At 39.7% G+C, this 21,444-nt stretch overlaps 4 protein-coding genes across 4 annotated transcripts; 2 read left to right on the plus strand and 2 right to left on the minus strand.

The window, feature by feature from the left end:
- The first annotated feature begins 280 nt into the window (after window positions 1–280).
- Window positions 281–4,907, plus strand: LOC114517414. Its single transcript, XM_028537119.1, has 16 exons — window positions 281–414; window positions 760–883; window positions 966–1,064; window positions 1,240–1,305; window positions 1,446–1,603; window positions 1,790–1,887; window positions 1,970–2,100; window positions 2,328–2,384; window positions 2,633–2,707; window positions 2,791–2,853; window positions 3,001–3,057; window positions 3,130–3,201; window positions 3,481–3,540; window positions 3,865–3,903; window positions 3,993–4,084; window positions 4,280–4,907. The coding sequence occupies exons 1-16, from the start codon at window positions 287–289 to the stop codon at window positions 4,386–4,388; spliced, it is 1,428 nt and encodes a 475-aa protein (XP_028392920.1). The 5' UTR covers window positions 281–286; the 3' UTR covers window positions 4,389–4,907.
- Window positions 4,908–5,025: 118 nt separating this feature from the next.
- Window positions 5,026–7,349, minus strand: LOC114517412 (chondroitin sulfate N-acetylgalactosaminyltransferase 1-like). Its single transcript, XM_028537116.1, has one exon. The coding sequence runs from the start codon at window positions 6,972–6,974 to the stop codon at window positions 5,100–5,102; it is 1,875 nt and encodes a 624-aa protein (XP_028392917.1). The 5' UTR covers window positions 6,975–7,349; the 3' UTR covers window positions 5,026–5,099.
- A 49-nt stretch (window positions 7,350–7,398) lies between these two features.
- LOC114517413 (uncharacterized protein DDB_G0290685-like) lies at window positions 7,399–11,056 on the plus strand. Its single transcript, XM_028537118.1, has 4 exons — window positions 7,399–7,619; window positions 8,132–8,388; window positions 8,690–9,797; window positions 9,990–11,056. The coding sequence occupies exons 2-4, from the start codon at window positions 8,134–8,136 to the stop codon at window positions 10,358–10,360; spliced, it is 1,734 nt and encodes a 577-aa protein (XP_028392919.1). The 5' UTR covers window positions 7,399–7,619; window positions 8,132–8,133; the 3' UTR covers window positions 10,361–11,056.
- Window positions 10,932–21,189, minus strand: LOC114517411 (armadillo repeat-containing protein 4-like). Its single transcript, XM_028537115.1, has 27 exons — window positions 21,105–21,189; window positions 20,403–20,651; window positions 20,105–20,168; window positions 19,644–19,752; window positions 19,277–19,481; window positions 18,846–18,952; window positions 18,426–18,676; window positions 18,091–18,254; window positions 17,771–17,893; window positions 17,637–17,699; window positions 17,418–17,523; window positions 17,013–17,075; window positions 16,618–16,764; window positions 16,448–16,520; window positions 16,185–16,321; window positions 14,609–14,830; window positions 14,110–14,220; window positions 13,826–13,980; window positions 13,509–13,569; window positions 13,148–13,329; window positions 12,948–13,011; window positions 12,754–12,804; window positions 12,455–12,532; window positions 12,155–12,265; window positions 11,810–11,853; window positions 11,523–11,700; window positions 10,932–11,241 (listed from the first exon to the last, which is right to left on the minus strand). Exons 2-27 carry the CDS (start codon window positions 20,645–20,647, stop codon window positions 11,128–11,130), a joined length of 3,228 nt encoding a protein of 1,075 aa, XP_028392916.1. The 5' UTR covers window positions 20,648–20,651; window positions 21,105–21,189; the 3' UTR covers window positions 10,932–11,127.
- Window positions 21,190–21,444: the final 255 nt, after the last annotated feature.

Consider the following 21,444-nt stretch of genomic DNA (forward strand, 5'->3'; position numbering starts at 1 on the left):
TCCGCTGAAGGAAGTTGAAACGAGGAAATCATGCTGAGTTGAAAGATGATAAATTTTAATTTTTTTTTTTTTGTCTTTTGGTACCTTTCTTTGCCGGTAATAAAATACCTAAGGGCTACTTTCACTCTTCACAAAGATGATATGCACAATATCCAAGCCATTTTCCAATCAATTTACACTATTTGTTGTCAAAATTAAGGAATTTTTATAACGTGTGCCAAGGAATGTTAGATTCTTTCACGCTGATCTCTACAGAAAACCTGAATGCTCAGAATTTCTCCCGACAATGGCCGCACACGGAAGCGAAGGGACCGACGTTGTAGTTAGAATCGGGGACATAAAAATCACCCCGCCCTTGACAGAGGGTGCGTCGAACGTCTTCTCACCCACGCCATTCATACTGACCCGAACAAGGTAAGTTTGAAAAAAAAATGACCTGGTTCATGTATTATAATTGTTTGTTTACAAGGTTTATAGAAGGAAGGGCAATATAGGCGCACTGCCAATAATTGTCTTCTATTGTCTTTAGTTTAGGTTCCTCTATGTTAAGAAAAACAGTTTTCTAAGCTGCTCATTTTTAGATACAAACCTAACTTTGATTGCTGCATGCTTGTGCGATCTTTCCGCATACAAAAACGAACGGAATAAACATATAGTGTAGTAGTATTCTTGACCTTAACCATAACCTTACAACCATCCAACTTGTAGTATAATCTCAACCATAAATATGTCAATATAATATGTCTGTACTCACAACAGATGGGTGCCTGATTCCGAAGCCACTTTCTGCGGTATTTGTCATGAAAAATTCACACAAGTTCGAAGACGGCATCACTGTCGTGTCTGTGGCAAGGTGTTGTGTGCAAAGTGCTGTTTTGAAAAGGTATGGCAACATATTTCTGATTTAAGCATTGTGATTGTAAATATCTTGTATGATTGACTTACTATGTACTTCACACTTGTAGATCATATTGCCCCAGTATGGTGAAGAGGAGCCAACCAGAGTTTGCAATGCTTGTTTCCCGATAAGCAATATGATTGCTAAGGCCAGATCAATACAGATGGTATGTTCCATACTTTTTACCATACATATACCATCAACCAACCATGTTTGACATGACCATTGCACTGTTCATGGTGCCATTAACGTTATACTATATCACACCCTGTTGTATTGTTTGAAAATAAGACAAATGTAATTTCCAATATAATCTATGGTGGTCCCACTGAAATCTTCAGACTCCAAGGTTGGAATCTGCCAAGAGTTTGGCTGAAGCAACTGGTCAGCAAGATCAACTTAAGCAGGTAAAACATTGACTCAAACTAGTAATATTTCAGAATGAAGAAGAGGTAGTCTTGCTAATTTTGTCAATCCTGGTATATATAGCCTACAGGTGGTTGCTGGTAGGTCTTTGGGAACAATTCTGGGGTTATTCCCTTTGTAGGTTGTTGAGTCAGGCGGTGTCCAAGCCATCATACATTTGGCACAGACTAACATCACAGACGTTAAGGAAGCTGTCGCTGAAGGACTAAACAACTTAGCCTTACATCCCCCTCTACACCCGATGATTGTTCAGTGTGGGGGAATTAAAGCTATTTGCAGGTACAAAAAGATACGAAAAATTCTCACATAAACTGTGTTTGCAAGTTGCAATGTTTCTGTTGCAAGCATGTCAAGTTGCCAACAGGCTGTTTCAATGCTCAAATAACAAACACCTTCAAACTGCCAATGCCATTATACGTGCCCCAAAATGCGTTTTCCACGACCACCTTCTATTTTCCTTCTTAGTATTTTATCCTCAAATTCAGACAGTCAGTCGCTGGCGGTAATAAAAGCACTTAGCACGCTTAAACTTCTCTCAAAATCCGAGAAATTGAGGATACTCGGTAGGGTATTCTGATGTGGACCTTCATTCATTGTATGCAGGCTTGCTTGAAGTTAAATTTGACGATTTTAACCTCTCTGTAGTGGTCGCTGAAGGTGCTTTAACACCGTTGATGGCCCTGTGTATGTCGTCTGATAGTACAATCACAATTCTCTCTCTTACAACCTTGGGAATCGTACTTGAAAGTCCAGTAAATGTCGCTTCATTCACAGAGGTCAGTTACTGATCTATGTTCTACTGCTACTATATCAAACAAGTGGTTATCATGATTCATGAATATAAAACTTGCTCGAAAAAAGTTGTGGTGTCCGTTTAAAACGGCTCTGTCTTTGCTATTTAAAACGGCCTGGTCCTGAGCTGAGGCCGTATTGACTGTAGTAAAGGAATGTATACTACAGTATGAAGAATATTAACTTAATTTGAAAATTTTCTTTTATACAGAACTTCAAAAACGGTCTGCAAACGCTTCTAAGATTGACGAAACAAAATGATGAGAAGGTACGCTAAATTCGATTTTACTAGGCCATTTCATGCCATCTCATTTTTTAGATAAGAAATGCATCTCGTTTTTGATGCAGTGCAGTAATTGTGTAGTTCAGTTTACCCATAGATGGTTTACCGTAGGCTGACATGCACGTGCAAGGCTACTCTGATGTTTACACATAATGTACACGAGAAACTCGTGTATTGAAATTGTCTGTGACAGCAGAAAATGTGGAAAGAAATGAATTTGTGTTTTTAAACAGATACAAGAAGTGGCATTTCGTGTCCTGGCTTTGCTTGCTTGTGGTACAAGCGATCAACGCAGACGACTTGTTGAGGTATGAGATTTTTGAAGTGGTTATTTCACTGTACGGGTTTACAAGTGGACGAAATTGTTGAAAAGATATTCTCCTTTTTATAGGAAGACAACTATGGTGGAAAATGCATTCAGAATACGTTGAAAAGAAGACCTAAGAACCTTGAGGTAAATATGTTCTTTCGTGTTCTTTCTTTGGTCAAAGGATCAGACCTATCAATGATGCAAGATTGCCATGCAAATTTCAGCTTAAAACTCTACGTTCAGTGAGGTTTAAGTAGATTGTAAGAAATGACAATGTTTCCAAATTCAAAGGTGTACACGAATGGAGCGTGCTTGATTGCAAACTTGGCGGTTTGTGCCGATATTCAGGTATGTAATTTATTTCACTCTTTTATCACAATCGATATCATTGTCAAGTGATATTTTCCAATCTTTCAACAGTCATCTTTGATGGATTGCGTCGATTTGGTTTGCAATTTAATAAGTTCCCACTCTGAGAATCCCAACATCCAGGTATGGTTTGTGTGTTGTGCGATTTCGTATCCTAACAGTGCCAATGCTGCTGTCTCGTGAGCGACTAGTTATTTCAAATGTTTTCACTCTGACAAAACGGAGTTGTTTGTTGACATATAACAGCCCTTGAAGGCTTGAACTGTTTGGCAAGATGAATTTGCATTGACCTTAAAGGTTAAAACCTTATATCTTAACCCAACCTGCGAAGATTCCTTTAAGAGTACACTCCATTGCTGAGGTCTTTGTTTCATTTGATTCCGTGCCATATTTGTTGCACAGGTACACGTTTCAAGAGCTATTGCAAACTTTTCCAAACACAAGGAAAATGGTCGCTTTTTAGTAAGTCAACACCCTGAATTATCTTTCCTAAGTAGCAATGTAGTAACCTCTCACCTCACAAGCTGTCTTTATAAACACTCCCGGGAGCCTGTTTACTCTTGGAATTTTGCCTGAGATTTTCCTCTTTCCATAGATGTGAAAGAGTGGAATAGTTACGGATGCGCTGATTTAGATGTTTCCTCGATTGAAAATCCATAACTCAATCCATCGTTAACATACACCAAAAGAAGAAAATCTCAGCTAAAACTTAGCCAAAATGCAAGCGAGCCTTAAAGAAATTTCAATCTCACTTCTTCTCACCACGATTTCTTCTTTAATTCACAGGTCTCACATTTAGCGCAGATCATACGAGTTCATTTAAATGTAGGTGTATGTGAAAGTAGCTATGATAAACAACACGTCTGTAATTCGTTGTTTTTCCAACTATTTTTAAATCGATTCTTCGTCTACAGTGCGATAACCGTGAGATCAGGGCCAACAGTATCCGAGCAATCTTTTATCTGTTAGAGTATCAGCCAGATGCCACAATTAAAGCGATATCGAAGTAAGTGGTAAATTAAATAAGTCTTTTGAGCTGGGTTGAACTTAAAGGGGTTGAGGGTGAGGGTGCGTTTTGTCCACGTTCGGCCGGAGAGGGGGGGGGCGGGGTGAGTGGTCATGAACTCTCACGTAAACTGTCGTAAAAGTTCATCTCATAGCCTCGTCTGGACCAACATTTTTCTCGTTTTGTCTTCCACAGAGAAGGTATATCTGGACTTCTAAATGGCCTACTGCAGTTTAACGGGACCGTCGCGGCAGTACGTGCCAATATAATTCAACATGTTCCGGAGTTGAGCAAGCCGATGTAATGCAAGAAAATACTGTTTGATGCACCTGGACATTTGGCTATTATGAACCTCGGAGGAGCGGTTGTATAAACCAAAAATGAACTCTACGACTAGAGGAGTTAACCATGACTTAACTACGCAAAGCAGTTAAGAGTTTTATACAACCGGTCCCTCGTTCTCAAAACTACAACAATCAAAATTAAGAGGGGCGAATGCAAGAGAAATTTATTTTCTTAAAATGACATTTTTTGCTCCTGATGAATGAAATTGGATTTGATTACAAAACAGTTCAGTGGAGGGAAATTTCAAAGGTTTTCACAGAAAGAGCGCCCTTTCGTAGTAAATGGTAACCTATTTAATAGCCGCCTTCGTCGAAAATGAAATTGTCAAATATCGCATTTGCATGGGTAAGCAATCACTAGATTCAATAAATATTTTTGTGATGAAATAATTCTAATAAACATATCAAGGTATTCGACTGTTCGCCAATGCCTGGATTCGTTCATGAATACAGATAAAACCGTGTAATTATAAAATATAATTTACTAGTATATATAGTATAAACGTACTTAATTTTTGAATGAATTGTAAATCTATTTTCGTAAAAGTAAAATATTCTAAACAAATTACGGTGTATAACTTTGTTTATTGAGGTAAGATGACTTTTTCAAATGAACTAAAATCAGACACACTATCTCGATCAAAAACGATGTATTTGAAAACTGTTATATATTACTGAAATTTATCGTTTATTCTGGAGTTATTCTTCCCCAAAGAAAGGGCAATTTTTTTGATAACTTGCGTAGTATTCTCAAGACCCAATCGCAGATCTCTTAAAACACGAACATCCACTGTGTTCTGGTTGAAAATATTCCTTCCGAATGTCGTGAAATTCATGGCATATTCAAGTCTTTTCTGCAATTGTTTTATTTCCAAGATTTCAATGTCCAGATCGTCGGCTCTCTTCCAGAGATCAATCGCTTTCTTACTCTTAGTCTTCGAGTCCCTCATTGTGAAATCCGGCTGGTACTCCAGCTTTGTCTTCCAGTCAGGGGACAGGTTACTAAACAGTCTATTACCAAAAGCGAGCATTCCCATTTGACGATGCGAGGCCTCGTTAGAGGCCTTACTATGCAGGCACGAGAGATACTGTTCGCTTGGCAGAGATGAATCGCATCTCTTCGGGTGATACATGTGGAAAATGCCCCTGTCTGTCGCGCGGATGACCGCTAATTTTGTCCGCAAGAACTTCCTATATAACTTAATATCTTCCATTCCCCAGCCGTGGATGGTTGTATCGAAACCCCGGGTTGCAACGAAGTCGTTTTTATAGACGCAGGTCATTCCGAAACCGAAGTCCCTCCAAAAACCGTTGTATTTACCCACGTAAAGCTGCCGGTCGATTGCGGGCGGTTTACCGTTGAAAACGATCTCAGGATTGTACAAGCTAAACACGATAGGATAATACACCATCCGCCCGGGTTCTGTGTAAAAACGACACCTCTCTAAGAAATCGGCGGTAAAATGCATATCAACATCGCAAAAGAACATAATGTTGTTCCCTTTCTCCCAAGCAAGGGCACCTTGTTGTAGTCCCACGCCACGCGAAAATGGCCCATCATTGTAAATAAATTTATAGTTTTTAAACTTTTCCCTCTTTTCGAACTCCGCGAGTAAATTCTTCGTTTCTTGGTAGCCCTTTTGGCCAAAATAGACCACCGTAAGATAAACTTTTCCGTCCCATCGAATGCAGATATCCCCAAAGTGTCTTAGAAACACTTTGAAACTGTCCGTTCGTCCAGATAAGGGAATGATGAGGTTTATAAGTTCTTTCGAAGTGTCCAAAGTCTCAACCTCGTCCACAAGTTCCAGGTGCGAAAAAGGGCGACGAATTTTGACCCGATGATACTGATTTGGTTTTCCAGCTTTGAAAATGAGATCGTATTGCGTGCCCGTGACGCGACTTAATCGGCTTATCCCGTTTGCTAAATCGCGTTTCTCGATATTCCGCGCACCTGGGAGTTCGTCTCTCAGAACGCGCAAGGCAAAATTCAAGATCTCCTCGTGTTCCTTGACGCGCGCACCGATGGGTCTTTTAGCCGGCCGGGTAACGAGACCGTCTTTGTTGACAGAATAAATTCCGACGTGCGTAAAACTGTCGAACGGCGTGATGGAAAATTCGTTGTAAGGTGTTTCGGATTTGAGGAAATCAAGTTTCGTTGCGTCGGATTTAAGCCGACTCAGCTCTTGCGCGCTGACGATTTTTCGTAGTTTTTTATATTTCGCTAACTTCGAAGACAATTCCGCGTTCACTTTTCTGAGTATCTCGATTTCTGTGGAGTTTTCCCGGCGGTCGTCCTCGGCACTTGCTTGGTTCAATCGCACTTTTAAGGCCGCTATCGTGCGATGCGTTGCCGTGAGCCGTTCCGTGTATAAACGACGTACGACGTCCGTTTCTCGCTTGATGATATTTCGTTTATTTGCGAGAACATCTTCCGAACGTTGGTCGCAAGAGGACAGGAATAGATTGAGTGATATTTGAACAATGATCACAGTAAACACAAAGACGAGAAAGAGACCGGAACGCCAGACGTGAAATCTTGGCATGACATGACCCCAAATGCCCCTATATTCGACGTTAAATATGTCTTTTTGGAGACTACAAACTCACTGAAATCCAAAACTCACATCGTGGCTCGTGCGATACTTTCAAAATATTCACGCAACGCCGCCTGTCTCCTGTTGTGAAATATAACTCGTGCGTCGAAGATCACGAGGAGTAGAATGCCCTTCACTGCTGGCTCGAATGACAAAGAGAATTTGGTGTTAGGTGTCAATCTTCGGTCACTCAAACGCCGGAAATCTAATTGTTCCGTTGTTTAAATTGATCTCCAAGGACAGATATTTCAACAAGAATATAATTTGATAAAAATTTAGTTATAACTTCTTCATTTACGCTTATTATACACCGACGAAATACATTTCCGTCTAAAAAGAACAACAAACAATTGGCTACGATCTATAAACAGGTAATCGCTATGCTTTCATTGGCGCGCCGGATCTTCAACCCGTCAAAACGAAAACACAGACACGAGGCCCACAACAATGAGGTAATCGGTCATAGATTTGCCATGATCTTTGCAATACTTTGAAAGGATTTTATCGAGGACTTATTTGTTATAACTTCGATCATAAGTAACCACTAAAACTGAATTCCTCTTCCTTTCTGGTCGGGGTGAAAATCGTCAAAAAGTAAGTGAACCAAACATTATATAACTTTATTGAATCTGTGAGATATTTTAACCATACTTAATAATTGTATGTTATGTTAACAATTTAATGGTCGGTCGTCAGAACGCTTCAATGGATATTTCAATTGTGGAAGTTTTCGTTCCTTATATGCATATAACTTTTGAAATAAAAAAAATGTCGCTAACAAGTCAAATTATAAACTCCATATTAATGTGACTTTTACGTACATATACATCTCGTTCAGTCGTATTTCGGAAGTTAAACGAAATTATGACATAAAATCAAAATATTATAGCATTCTGTTCCATAAGTGAACAGTGAAAAGTTCGCCAGCTCAGACCAAATGTCTCATATTTAATCCACAAAATCAAACGCCCTAAGTTTTCTTGGTTCCTCTAAAGGTGCTTCTACATTTTCGTTCATTTAAATATTATTCTTCGAAAGGTAATCCACACTCGTGACTTCGTACGATTCATTTCGCTAAATCGCTCACGAGGTATCTTTAATTTCAGCCATGAGGCCATTATTGGCTGTTTCCCTTCTCATCCTCGCCTGTCACATCCATCTCGGCGCATCGTTCAGCGATAAAGCGGCTCTGGGAGCTCGTCTTATGCGGAGTATCGAAGCTAAGTCCAAAGCTAAACAGGCAGGAGTAAACGAGGCAGACACGTTATCCGCGGAAATGAAGAAGCAGATGAAACGAATCGATGCTCTTGAAGACATTTTTGTCGGTTCCTCCGGCTCAGCCAAGGCGAAAAAAAGCTCGAAGGTAAACGCACGATACTTATTATTTTAGCAGACCACGCTTGTATCGTGATCTGCCTGCTCCCGGATGGCTGTTTATAAAGGCTTGCTCACAAATGACTGCAAGGTTGTTGATTAATCACATTGTTGAATATTATTGATTTACAAGTATATATAGCCTAATTCATAGACAAGCTTGCTACCGTTTCTGCAATTTTTGGGCTTAGGAAACTTTACAGTACAGGCTTGATAAAGTTAGGATCTAAGGATCTAAAAGCCAAAGGATCGAAGTTTGCATCAATCCAATTTATTTCTTCATTTAACAGGTCGAAACTTCCGTACGCTCTTGGGTGGACGACGATACTCAGAAATTGGACAACGATTTGATGAAAAACGATGATTCCTACGCTAAAATTGTGAAACGAAGTGCAGATAAGAATAAAGCCTCACAAGATCAAGACGGATTAAATTCAAAAGAAAAGGCAAAAACTCTACGAAGCTCGGACGAGGAGTCGAAGAAAGCTTCGGACGAGGACGAGGACTCATCGCTTGAAGAGGAATTGGAGAATGACAAGGGTAGCACTGGTTTCAGCGATAATACTGATCTCGTGAGTCCAAATTCGAAGAAATCGGAAATTCCGGTAAAGCCGAAAGATACCGAGAACAGTCCTCTTGATGGAGATTTGATGGGCGGAACAGGCGCGATCGAAGGGGATCTTGAATCCGATAAGAATGAAGTGAAAAGCAAAGACGATGAGAAATCTGAGGCGAAAAAAGACGACGAGAGTTCTGCTGGAAGTGATGAAAAGGACTCCGGAAACGCGAATACAAATTCCGGGGATGACGAGGAACATACCAAAGACGACGACAAGAGTTCCGAGAATGATAGCAAGAGTTCTGAGAACGATAAAGGGAGTTCTGATAGCAAAGAAGATAGTTCTAAGGAAGAAAGCGAGGATTCTAAGGATGCAGAAAAAGATTCTAAGAACGAAGATGAGGATGGCAATGAAGACGAAAAGAGTTCCAATAAGGATGAAGAAACGTCTGAGAAAGACGAGAAAGCTTCTGAGAACGATGAAAATAGTTCCGAGAAAGACGTCGACGAGAAAACGTCGAAGAGCGATGAAAATAGTTCTGAGAAAGATGATAAAACTTCTGAGGACGACGAGAAAGCTTCGAAGAACGATAAAAATAGTTCCGAGAAAGAGGAGAAAGCCTCTGAAGATGACGAGAAAACTTCGAAGAACGATGAAACCAGTTCTGAGAAAGATGACAAAAGTTCTGAGGACGACGAGAAAGTTGCTAAGGACGATACCAAAACAGCCGACAAAAATGAAGATAAAAATCCTATCGGAGTCAAGAAGTCCGAGAGTAATGTCAAAAACCAAGATCCCCATGACTGGGACAAGAAATCCAAGATTCCTGTTCATATAGGTAGGTTGATTGGCTATGCGCTGTGGCGTAAACTATATTCTTAAGGATGGTGCAAACCAGCGTATTTTACAGTTGAGTTGGTAGTGTTTATCACAATGTTATGTAAGGATTTCACCTTCCAATTCCAACGCCTTCCCATTAGGAACCAACTCTTTCTTAACAAAGATGTGACTAGACAATTTGTTTCTTCAGATGATTCAGATTTTGAAGACACTGATGGAAAGAAAATTGCCGAAAATTTCGAACTCGGCGACCGTGATTCCGAGAAAGATTTCCGGAAACCTGAGGAAGGCTCGAGTTACGAGAAATACGAAAACCCATCTGGGGACGATTTCTACTTCTCGAATGACGAAGCTAGCGGAAAGAAAGAGGACGACGAGCGCAAAGAAAAGAATGAAGCTTCCGCTGACAAGAAGGTCGGCTGCCGCACTGTGTGTTCACCACTCATGGACTACGAGACATGCGCAGTGCCAAGATGCGACTACAAAATAGGGACGATCAAAGATCTATGTCAGTATTTATGTCACCATCAGAAAGAGCGTTGCGAAGAGGTTTGCTATTAATGCACAACTCTGAGCGCGTTGTATAAACATCGGTCCGTTTAAGCCAAACGGTCAGTGATAGATAACTAATTGTTTTCACTAGTAACAAGCACAAACACTTGTATAAATTGTGCCGCCAGAATTTTGTAATACGACATCATATACTACATGGTTACAACCATGTATGTTCAAATTCCTAAAGCTTACGTGTCTTTGATGTTTGTATTTCTAGGGTTTAAAGAGCTGGGGCCGGTTGTATAAAACTCTTATAACTACCTTTTAAGCAGTTAAATCGTGGTTAACTAGAAAATACATTATTCTGATTGGCCAATTCTGCCAGTAACTATAGTTAAAAGTAAACTACCTTTTTATACAACCGGCTCAGTCCTAATTTTGAAAATAGGTCGCTATGAGTTTGCCAAATTTCACTAATTAGCAAAATTTCTCTATATCTGCTTCGATCTGCTTAGTATGGTAATTCCACATTGGAGAGAATTTTTGCAAGTGGGCGATATTTGTCATCTGACATGACATATCGATTGGTCGGCATAGGTCTGTAATCAATCAAAGGTCTGTAATCCGCGCAGGCAGATTCTGGTAAAAATAAAGCGATTTTTTAATTACTTCAATTACAGTTTATACAGATATTCCACCATCAAAAATATACAAGACGTCGTTGCGTTAATCCTACGAGTATTTTACATTATCAAGAAGAGAAATTTCAAATCCACGAACTGCGTTTAAATTAACATCATCGAAAATACAACGAAACAATGCGATAACTATCATCATTGGTACTTAGCTTTTTCGTTGGCTAATGCCAGTCTTCGAATGTTCCCTAAGCACCCGGCTGCCGCCTCCTGTAAGATATCATCTGAAGATCCAACCATTGCGATGAGGGGCTGGGAAAAAATTAATCAAAACCGGTTTAACACACCACACACAATGATTAATAGTTTAAGCCTGGTTCGTACTTGGTCCTAAGAATCTGGGATTTCCCTATGTCTGAGGTCGCTGGTGCGCAAAATGCTTTGTCAATCGGAAAGTAATACAGTGGATCTCCGATTTTTAGGAGCTAATGTCAAGGAAACCTTATACATTCCGCGCTGTACAGAACATGAAGGGTGTGGCAGTCCGACACCCCCCCTCCGCATTTAAAATTCACTGCTATAACTTCACTTACCTTAACCACACCGCTATTGTGCATTGCAATGCAGTTGTTAGGATCACGTGACAGTTGATAGAGCGCACGAGCTGTGGCACGATGTACGTCGAGTTTCGGGGACTTAAGGTAGCGCACTAACGGTGCGACAGCCTCAGCTCGACCAAACGCAACTCGATTATTTCCCCACGTGCAACATCTGGAAGAAGACGAAGGGTCTGAATATTTCAGGAAATTCGCGTTCTATTAAAATGTTGCGTTTAGACTTTCAAGGCGATCATTGTAAAATAATTATATCAAACTTATACCTGGCGATTGAATCAGCCAAGTACTGCCTCAAACGATCGTCACTCTGAAATGGTAAAATCCTTCTTTTAAATGACTGTATTTTGAAATGCTTAACTGGTTAAATGACAGTAGACACTCCCCGAATTTGCACAGGCGGCGCAAAACAATAATAGTCTGAAGACGAGGCAGGCAATGTCAGCGATGGTTGGCTCGGTATTTTTCAATGTCAAGAAGCAAATTCAGAAAGTTTCTATCATTTGTGCTGTTCATTTAGCTAACACCAGGCTATTTCACAAGCTTGACCAAGACTTCTACCAGTCGTCGGGTGAATTTCTAATCATCCACATGCAATATGGTCGCCGTACCGTCGTAGCAAGTTTTGCCAACATTGGCACGACTCCATGATCCGTGATGACAGCAAGGTTCTCCTCGTCTTTAGCGATGTTTGCGATGGCTGCACACACGCTTGCAAGAACCTAAAGAAAATTTTAGACCAGTTTAATACTTCACACAAAAGAAGACACTCACTATTATTCATAATCAATCAAAGCAGAGCCTATAGCACTACACGAGAACTGCTTCGAGTGGAAAGATTGGTGATAAGTCGTTCTTTGAATAACAAGGCCGAATGAGAATCATATTAAACCGTGCAGTAGCTAACTTACTTCTCTGTCATCTGACTTCAGCAAACTCACGATTAACTCCAGACCACCAACAAACGAGCGCACCATTTCACCAGCATCCTAAAAACGTCAGTGAGAAGTAGATTTACGAGGAAAGATCTTTCGGAATGTTCTTTGCAATACATAGTATTATAGGATATTAAGATATAATTTCCAGGGAAATAGTTATGGACACTGCTCGTCGTTGTCTTGCTGATCACATGCACAACGGTAGGATTCTTCATTGGAAATTTCAAAATGTTCTATGTTCTTGCAAATGTTTCTGGTTAAACTGTTCGTACCTTGGCGTTTTCAATACATGGACAAATCGCCCAGGCTGCACTCGACTGGACCTGTGATGGAGACATGAGAAAAATTAGAGGAGCTCTTGGAGATATACGTGAATTAGATCCTGTGCATATCTGATATAGGCTAAGATATACGCTTGAATCAGCAAACAATTCTAGCAGTTCGGACTCATGAGGTAACTCATTACCTCTGGATTTGGAGATTTCAACAACGACCACAAAAGTCGGACACCATCCAAACGATCAATGATACTGGAAAATAGAAATACAGCCGCTTTAGCACAAGAGAAAAATAAACATCTTAAATCTAAAAGAACATTTAATTTTTCATCTAGTTTGACAACTGTAAAAAGATGAAACTGTAGAGGAAACCATTCACTTTACTCACGTCATATTATCGGCCTCGGTTGCACAAGCACCGACTGCCTTGGTGACATTCACGAGAAGAGCCTGGTTGGTGCTGGTTAGCAGGTTAACCAATGGTGAAATACCGCCTGCCTTGCGAATGGAGGACCTGTTTAGCGGGATCTGAGCACATTCGCCAAGAGCGCCTACCACGTTGATGAGAACCTGCAGATATTGGATAGTTTAGATTCAACGAATGTTTTATCGCCTTTCTAATTAATCAGGCCTTGTTGAATCCTAAAACTCTTTCTTAATCCTAATCTTAATCTTAATCTTAATCATGATCAAACTTTACTCTTAATCTCAATCCTCAATAACAAAAATTGTGTTCATTTTTACTGTACCTCTTCGGGTTGGTCGTTCAGCAAAGCAACAAGCTGCTCGATTGCTTTTAACTCTTGAAACCTTTACAACAAAACAATAGATAGTAACGCGATCAATAACCGTCCGTAATAGTTCACACGTTTCAACCTTAATTTTCTAACCTTCCCAGCGTCATTTCAATAGTTCCGAGGTAGGAATGGGAATAGAGTATCTTGAGGATATTTGCAATGTTCGTGACACACGTCAGCATGACGAACAACATCATGCACCAAATAGCACCATTTCCCAAATTAAAATCCAGCAAAAGCTAAAATTTTCCGGACACGAAAAAATGTACCTTGCAACGTTTTCAGGAGTGATGGAGCACTTCCATATCGCACCCGTGGCGGCGGCTAGCAGATCTTTATTTTCCACAGCTTGAAGCAGCGACACGAGAGGATCGAGGCCACCGAACTGACGCACAAGATCGCGTGTCTTGTTATCCTCTGCGCACTACATAGGAATAAATATCGCAGCTTCAAACACAACTCATCATGTCATAGCAAAGAAATGCGTTTTCGACCGGCAAATGAGCTGGATATGGTAATTTTTGAACGCAAGAAAGGCTAAATTCTTTCCTACCTTAAAGATGGCGCTGGCGCAATGCATTTGCAACTCTTGGTTTTCGCTTTTCAAGTTTCGCACGAGATCTTCAACCATCCCCTCGGTCCGAATGGCGAGTCTGTAACTTTGCTGCAAAGAATAAGCGGATGATAAACCAACACGCGAGTAACCTTCATGTGTCTGTTTTTAGAGGAAAATAGAGGAAGATGGAAGTGTTTTGGTTTGCAAAGGTCGACTCATCGAGCCATGCAAGTTACTCTCGATGAAATATATTTAGTTTATTTTTATTAAGTTACCCTCGATCATATATTTACGAGAATCTGACAGTGTTAACCTACTGGTGATTGGTCGATAATATAAAGCGTAGCTACATATGTTTATATACGCGAAAGAGTACATTCATACCTAACGGGCTATCGTTTACTGCTAAAGTATTAAAGTATTACAACACTTCTTTAAAATCACCCTCCCTCGCCCGCAGAGGAAAGCCCGCACGTAGGGTGGAATACGTGATTACCTCAGATGCACATTCTTGTAATGTACCAACGACGGGAATCAACATTGCTTCGTTGGTAGACTTAAGTAATCTAGCTAGTAAAGGGATTCCGCCGGCTTTGCGAATCGCGAGCTTGTTCTTAGTGCTCTTGCTGCAACTCCAGAGCGCGAGAGCGCCAGCTCTGGCGACATTCATGTCCAGTTCGGCGGCATTTGACAATAGACCGCAGTCCAGTAAATTCACCTATAAAGAGGTCAGCATTTTACAAAAAAAACTTGGTTTGTCGAATACACGCATGTAGTGGGAAAAATGTTTGTAAAAGCGAAATGAAAGACAAATATTTTGAGGAAATATACAACATCTGATATCTCGTAACTATTTTGGATTAATCTGATTTTTTTTTAATTAATCTTTGAGAATTCGAGGAGGTTACGGTTTAATTAAAGAATCCTGCATCGCAACAAGTTATTTCCATTAGTTTTTTTCTTTGTAAGGATAAAATCAATGTGTGATGCTTTGTCTGCAAGAAAAGCAGTAAAATTGTAAACTAAAGATTAGTTGAATATTCCACGCTGGAGGCAACAAAGACGTAGCTACGTATCACAAAGAGCTGTCAAAATATTGTTTGATAAACCGGTGATTTACTGGTGACACGTTAAAGAGCCTTTGCAAGTTTGTCCATTCACAACAATATCACCAAAAACAAGTACTGGAATAAAGCAAACATCTTAAATAAAGCAAGACACACAATTTTCAGAATTTCGTTGCCGCGAAACGGGTAATTTGTACCAAAATAACAACTAAATCTTTGAAGAAAGGCAAACACGTTTTTGAATTTTGTTGACAAAAGGAGTGATGACGTGCGGGTGACTATGAAGTGGCTTTGTCAAGCGTTGACGGGAAACCAATTAAGAGGGAACTATTGAACATTTCATCGACTTCAAACAATAAACGAAGTATAAACATCTGTCAAAAAATTGTTAGGAAAACAGGTGATTGACAGGTGATTTTGAATTCTGAAAGATACCATGTCTGATGGTAGCGATAAAATAATTAAAAGATAATTTGTAAACATTTTAAACAATGAACGAAGTGTAAATAACTGTCAAGAATTCGTTGGCAAAACAGGTGATTTACTGGTGATTTTTTCAAGATGCTTTGTCTAATGGTGACGAGGAAATAATTGAAAGATCATTTCTGAACATTTTATCGATTTTAAACAATGATCGAAGTATTAACATCTGTCAAGAATTCGTTGGCAAAACAGGTGATTTACCGGTGACTATAAATTTGAAAGACGCCTTGTCTAATGGTAATGGACAAGAAACTACTCAGTCTGAACATTTTATCGACTTCAAACAATAAACGAAGTGTAAACATCTGTCAAGAATTCGTTGGCAAAACAGGTGAACTACTGGTGATTTAGAAGGATTCTTTGTTTAACAGAAACAAGAAACCAAGTATAGACAAAGATATTTTAACACTCAAAAGAAGTGAAGACAAACGTCAAAAATATCAGTTATATGACTGCATATTCCTTCAAAATTCAACAGAGAAAGAGAAGGTTGAGAGCACAAAAGCAGTGTATTTTTCATACCAACTTGGTTATTCCACCATATTTACGAACAGTTCTTCTTGCGCGCCTGAACTTCGCGACATGTGCAATGGTTTCTGCAGCGAGGCATTTCAGCTGTTTGTCCGTTGATTGAAGAATCTTAACCATTGTTTCCAAGCCTATAAGAAGAAGGTGGACGCTTATTTGTATTTGTTCAATGCGAAAAGGGTCTGGATGTTTCATGGAAACGAACGAGACGGCACGCATAGAAATATATGCATGGAATAGCTGGAGAAAAAAATTACCTCCTAGATCGGCAATAGCCCTTCTTATGACTGTATTGACTGATATCTCTTTGAGAATCTTCAACGAGCCGATCTAAAAATCGACAGTTAAAATAAGCCAAGTACAGTACGTATATTGCGATAAGTCACGCACACTATGTACACCATATGAAAGATTTATATCCCTATACCTTGCACTTTATTTCATCAGTTTCCAAGAGGTTTATCAACACGTCCAGACCGCCGACATCTCTGATGGCCAACTGGCACGTTTCTTGCGATAAATTGAAATCTCTCATTGAACACAATGCTATAATGGTCGCCGTCTGATTGCCTCCCTAAACAACAAAAAGAACACGGATTACAAAACATCTACAGCCATTATATCGATGCTATTTTTCAAAACATCTATTCCTGCAGGCTAATCATGGCATCCTACATCGAATATTTGTGTAACAGATGGTTGTTTAAGGGTGAATAAAAGGACTGTTTAGTTGGGTAACGTTTGCTGAACTTAATACCGTATGAACGATCTTTTACTGTACAACAATAGTGAAATAAATCTGATTCTGCATGCATGACTCACCTTCAGGTACTTTACCAACTTCTGTATTTGCCAATATTCCGAAGGGAGATCCGCATTCGATTCCTTTGAAAGAGAAGCGAAATTAAGGTCGCCGGCTTTCAGACCGCTGGTGCATGGGCTCTGGCTATAAGTCTGACAGCCGAAAGCATGCGATTTGTTCAGTGCAGGATATCGAACACGATCAGTTTCGAGTTTGGCGTTTTCCGTGGCGGAAAGGTTAGGGTAAAGGCACAAGAAAAAAAGAGGGGAAGGGGGAAAAAGAAATAGAAAGGGGGTGAAAGGAAAAGGAAGGGAAGGACACTTACCTTACCAATGACCCGTGTATCCTTTTTTACTAGTTAGAGAATATTAGAGGCAGATTTTCAGGAAAAACGTATCTAAAATATTTCAACAGACTATACAAACCTGTCTTCTATCTTGACTTTCCTCTTCTTCCTCGCTATCCGACGAACTCTCGCTAAAGTCCTCCGCGAGATCTCCTTTGGCCGGCGCCTTGCTCGAAGACTGTTTACTGTTTGAGCACAAAAACAACCATTTTAGAATCGGTTGTGGCGACCTGAGTCGGTCTTACGAAGACTCAGCAGAGAAATGAATCAGGTTTCACTTCAATTACACCAATTATACCTGGCGTTCCCAGCTCTTGAACCAGGAGCTCTATCTGGTGTTTTCTTGGGTCGATTTTTCTCACTAAAATTAAACAGTTTTTAATGTTTTTGACTGAGCTAAAAGCTGTGTATCTGTGTGAATAATTTACATACTTTTCCTTCTCCAAAATATCATTTCCAAATCCGATAGATTTCCATTTTGGCGACGGCTCAATATTTTTACTCTTTCTCGATTTCTGCTTGCTTTTTTCGGGAGTTTTTATTCTGTTTATACTTCTAAAGAAAAGAAAATTATAACTGTATCACACCACATCCTATACCATCACTGCCACAGAATACCGGAATACACCACACCCAAGAATACAGGCTACATCACCCACGATATACTTGTACCATACCATTAATATCAAACCACATTACAATACAAAACACCCGGCCTACAATACGATGTACTACATTCTACAACAGCTTACTTTTGTCCATCAGTTTTGTCCTTTGATTCCTCGCGAGGAGCTTCTTCATTCTTATCCTGAACAGCATTCTTATCATCATTATTCATGCCGTTTCCATCTTCAGCCGCAATATTTGAAGACGTCTGCACGCCGTTTGTTGTTGCTGGTTCACGATTCACAAATTCCTTTAAAGAATAAGAAACAAACTTCTGAATTTCACGACGGTAAAAGCAGTGGAAGGCAGGCAGATAAAAGTTCAGTTAGTTCAAGTTGTTGTTAGTTCAATCAATTTGGAAAAGGAGGTAATCTCTGGTGTAAACTGCGCGTAGTTTTGATATAGCCACTGTAAAATTTACCTTTGTCAAAATAGTTTTTGCAAAATGCTGGCTTTTCTCCTTCAGTAAAGCGACTAAGCTAGGATATACGTCTCCAGCTCTTTCATAATCCACCTCGTTTCCCTCGGTTTTTCCTTTGTTTTCAAAAAACCCTGACGTCCCGGCAGTAATCGATAGTCTGTCGCCGTCGGACGGTTTCACGAGGATATAGCTGATGTCGCCGTGAACCTGACGCCAGGGTGGAGCTCGACAACCATTTGTAAATTCATAATCTGGTGACAGAGAAAAAAAGGTTCAGAATTGTCTATCAAACATTTGTGTCTCGCTAATCGTTGCCAATCCTCTGGCCTTCCTTCGCCCGTACCGTGGAAGATTTAGCTACTTGCAATTTCTTCTAATCTAATTTCAAAACTTCTGCACAGAGTATTTTTATGATCTTACCTAAGACCCATTCAATGCTATCAAGACAACAGGATGCTTCATAACCTGAGAACGACTTTAGCAAGTCAAATTCCCGTTCAACCATTTGTGGGGTCAATCGCGTCTCCCTGAAGAGCAACAGCCAAAAAAATGTTTATGAGTGGAGCTGTCTTATAAGCGTTTTATTTAAAAAGTCTGCTTGTCGATATAAGATGGTGATGTTTCAAATGGAGACGCTGAACTTTTTTAATGTTTCTAAACAAAACATGCCCTACAAATACTCTGAAATAAATTTAGGCGGGAAAAATCAATGGCTTGGTTACGCACACCAACCAATCAGCGCTTGTGTGGAAAACTAATTGACCAATGAGCGTTCGCGTGTCAAACTAAGTGACCAAATTGGTCAGACCAATCAGCGCTCGCATAACGTACATCGTATAATTTGTACTTACTTCGCCATATGATCAACAGAAGAAGACAATAGCTGCAGATCCAGCTGGTTGATCAACAACATTAAACGAAATCTGCTTTCAAGTTCCTCGTTGCCCGAGTTTTCTGTTTTTGATAAGGCTTCGTGTGCTTTGAGCAGGGCATTGTCGTTTTTACTGACAGTAGCAAATGCTGGGCCCATTATGTTATCCAATGGATCGCGGTTAGCTGAAAAGGAAACAAGAAAGTGATGGTGGGAACCGGTGGTGGCTATGTGGCGTACAATATACTGGGGCCTTTTTAATGCGTCCTCATGTACAGAGCTCCAAATGAAATGTTGATAGACGTTAATGTTAATATTGGAGTGGAATTTCATCATATTATACACACCTTCGAGACACAACTGAACTTCCTTAATCTTTTTCGCACCAGCGGCTTTCAATACATTGTTCATTTGTTCAAACGACCAAACATTGATGGAGAATCTATCATTGGCATCCTGTCAAAAGCAGGAGATGATAAGATATTAGTCATCTCACTTAGACACTATTGATTTATAATGAGTGGTAGACTCTTTCATAAGAACATAGAACACCACTGTTTGAATAATTTGGCTGATTTTCAAGGGCATGTGTATTGGACAGAATGGATGAGATTTTGCTTTGTAATCAAGTCATTCGATCATTCTGGTTTAAAACTGGGAATTTAAATCTTACATAACTTTGCTGAAATATAATCGTCAAAAAATTGGTTAATCATAACCAAATGGAAATTTGGGTCATACAATGGCAACTTTGGGAATTGGGATATAATAATAAAATAAATAAATTCCCCATGGCCATTAAATGTACCTTTTCAATACTTAAAAGTGGATCTCCATTTTGTGTTTTTCCTTCTGAGGTCACCCCATCTTCACTAAAATGGAAAATAAAATAGTTTAATCATAAATTGTTATATACTAGCTGTAGCTAACAAGGCTGATCTATGGTTGTCAAAGTCCTAATTGGAGCCTATGTATTGCACTCTCATGAAAATATCAACAATTCTCTTGCACCAAGATCTTGCAGGTAAAAAGTATTGAACTCTAGTGCAATCTAGATCCTGAGGTCATAGTTATCAAACATCCTAAACCTCTTTACAAATACCTACCGTATATCATACCCAAGAGAACCGAAATTCAGCGAGCCAAAATCTGCGGGTTTGACGTTTGTATACCACTGAAATGGTTGCTTGAATGTGGCCTCAGACTCTGACGGATATTTGCTCACCAGCGTTTCAACATATTTTACAACATCGTTTAGCAACAGTTCATTTTGTGGTGTAAACTCCAGCTTTCCCTTGTTGATGTCGCTTGCAGATGTCCACTGTGTTCTGCTGGATAAAGCTGCTCCCATTTTACTACAAATGACAGTAAGAAATGTGCTTATTTCTCTCTGTTTAATGGCTGATAGTTTTACCTGTTTGAAGTAGAGGTTTTGCTATATAGATTTGTATATGGATTACCATAGACAACCAATGATGTAGCAATCGATAAAATTTATTCAGATCGTACCGATCTAAATATGTTTTATATATTTCCACAACATTTAATACTAGAAAAACTGCAAAGCAAACGGCAACAACTGCTACAAAAATAAACAATCTAATCAACGGTTCACATTTAATAAAACATCTCCTGGGAGATTAGCTTACAGAGCCTGAAATTAGGTCAAAACTTCAATATTTTAATTGAATTGAACGATCAAAGATCAAGCTTCGAGTTTGAACTAATATTACAAACTATAAACTCACTAAGTCTATTCCTTTAAACAGCCGCTTACTTTTCAGACAGTTTGGACTTATTAAACTTACTTTTAATTACAAAAACATGAAAATTTTCCAGCGAAGTGTTGTGATTTGTAAATCTGTGACCTGTCGACGTCCCTCACACTTTCCGTCGTCATGGAAACAATACTGCTTCTGAGGATACTTCATGTAACTATAGTTCATTAATATCTTGACGTACCTGTTTGCCATACTCCCAGAGTGCAGGGTGCTCTTCGTAACAGACGTAACTCAGCAGTATTTACCACTGACCAGGCTCAATTCTCAGCTCGCTACAACGTACAAAGCCCCCCTGGTTTTACGTATATTTTTGTTTTTGCAGTGGAACTTCGTAGCAGGCATGCCCGATTCTTTTCGGACACAAATT

Source organism: Dendronephthya gigantea, unplaced genomic scaffold (assembly GCF_004324835.1).
Source record: "Dendronephthya gigantea isolate DGI-Jeju-01 unplaced genomic scaffold, DenGig_1.0 000009F, whole genome shotgun sequence".
Lineage (NCBI taxonomy): Eukaryota > Metazoa > Cnidaria > Anthozoa > Malacalcyonacea > Nephtheidae > Dendronephthya > Dendronephthya gigantea.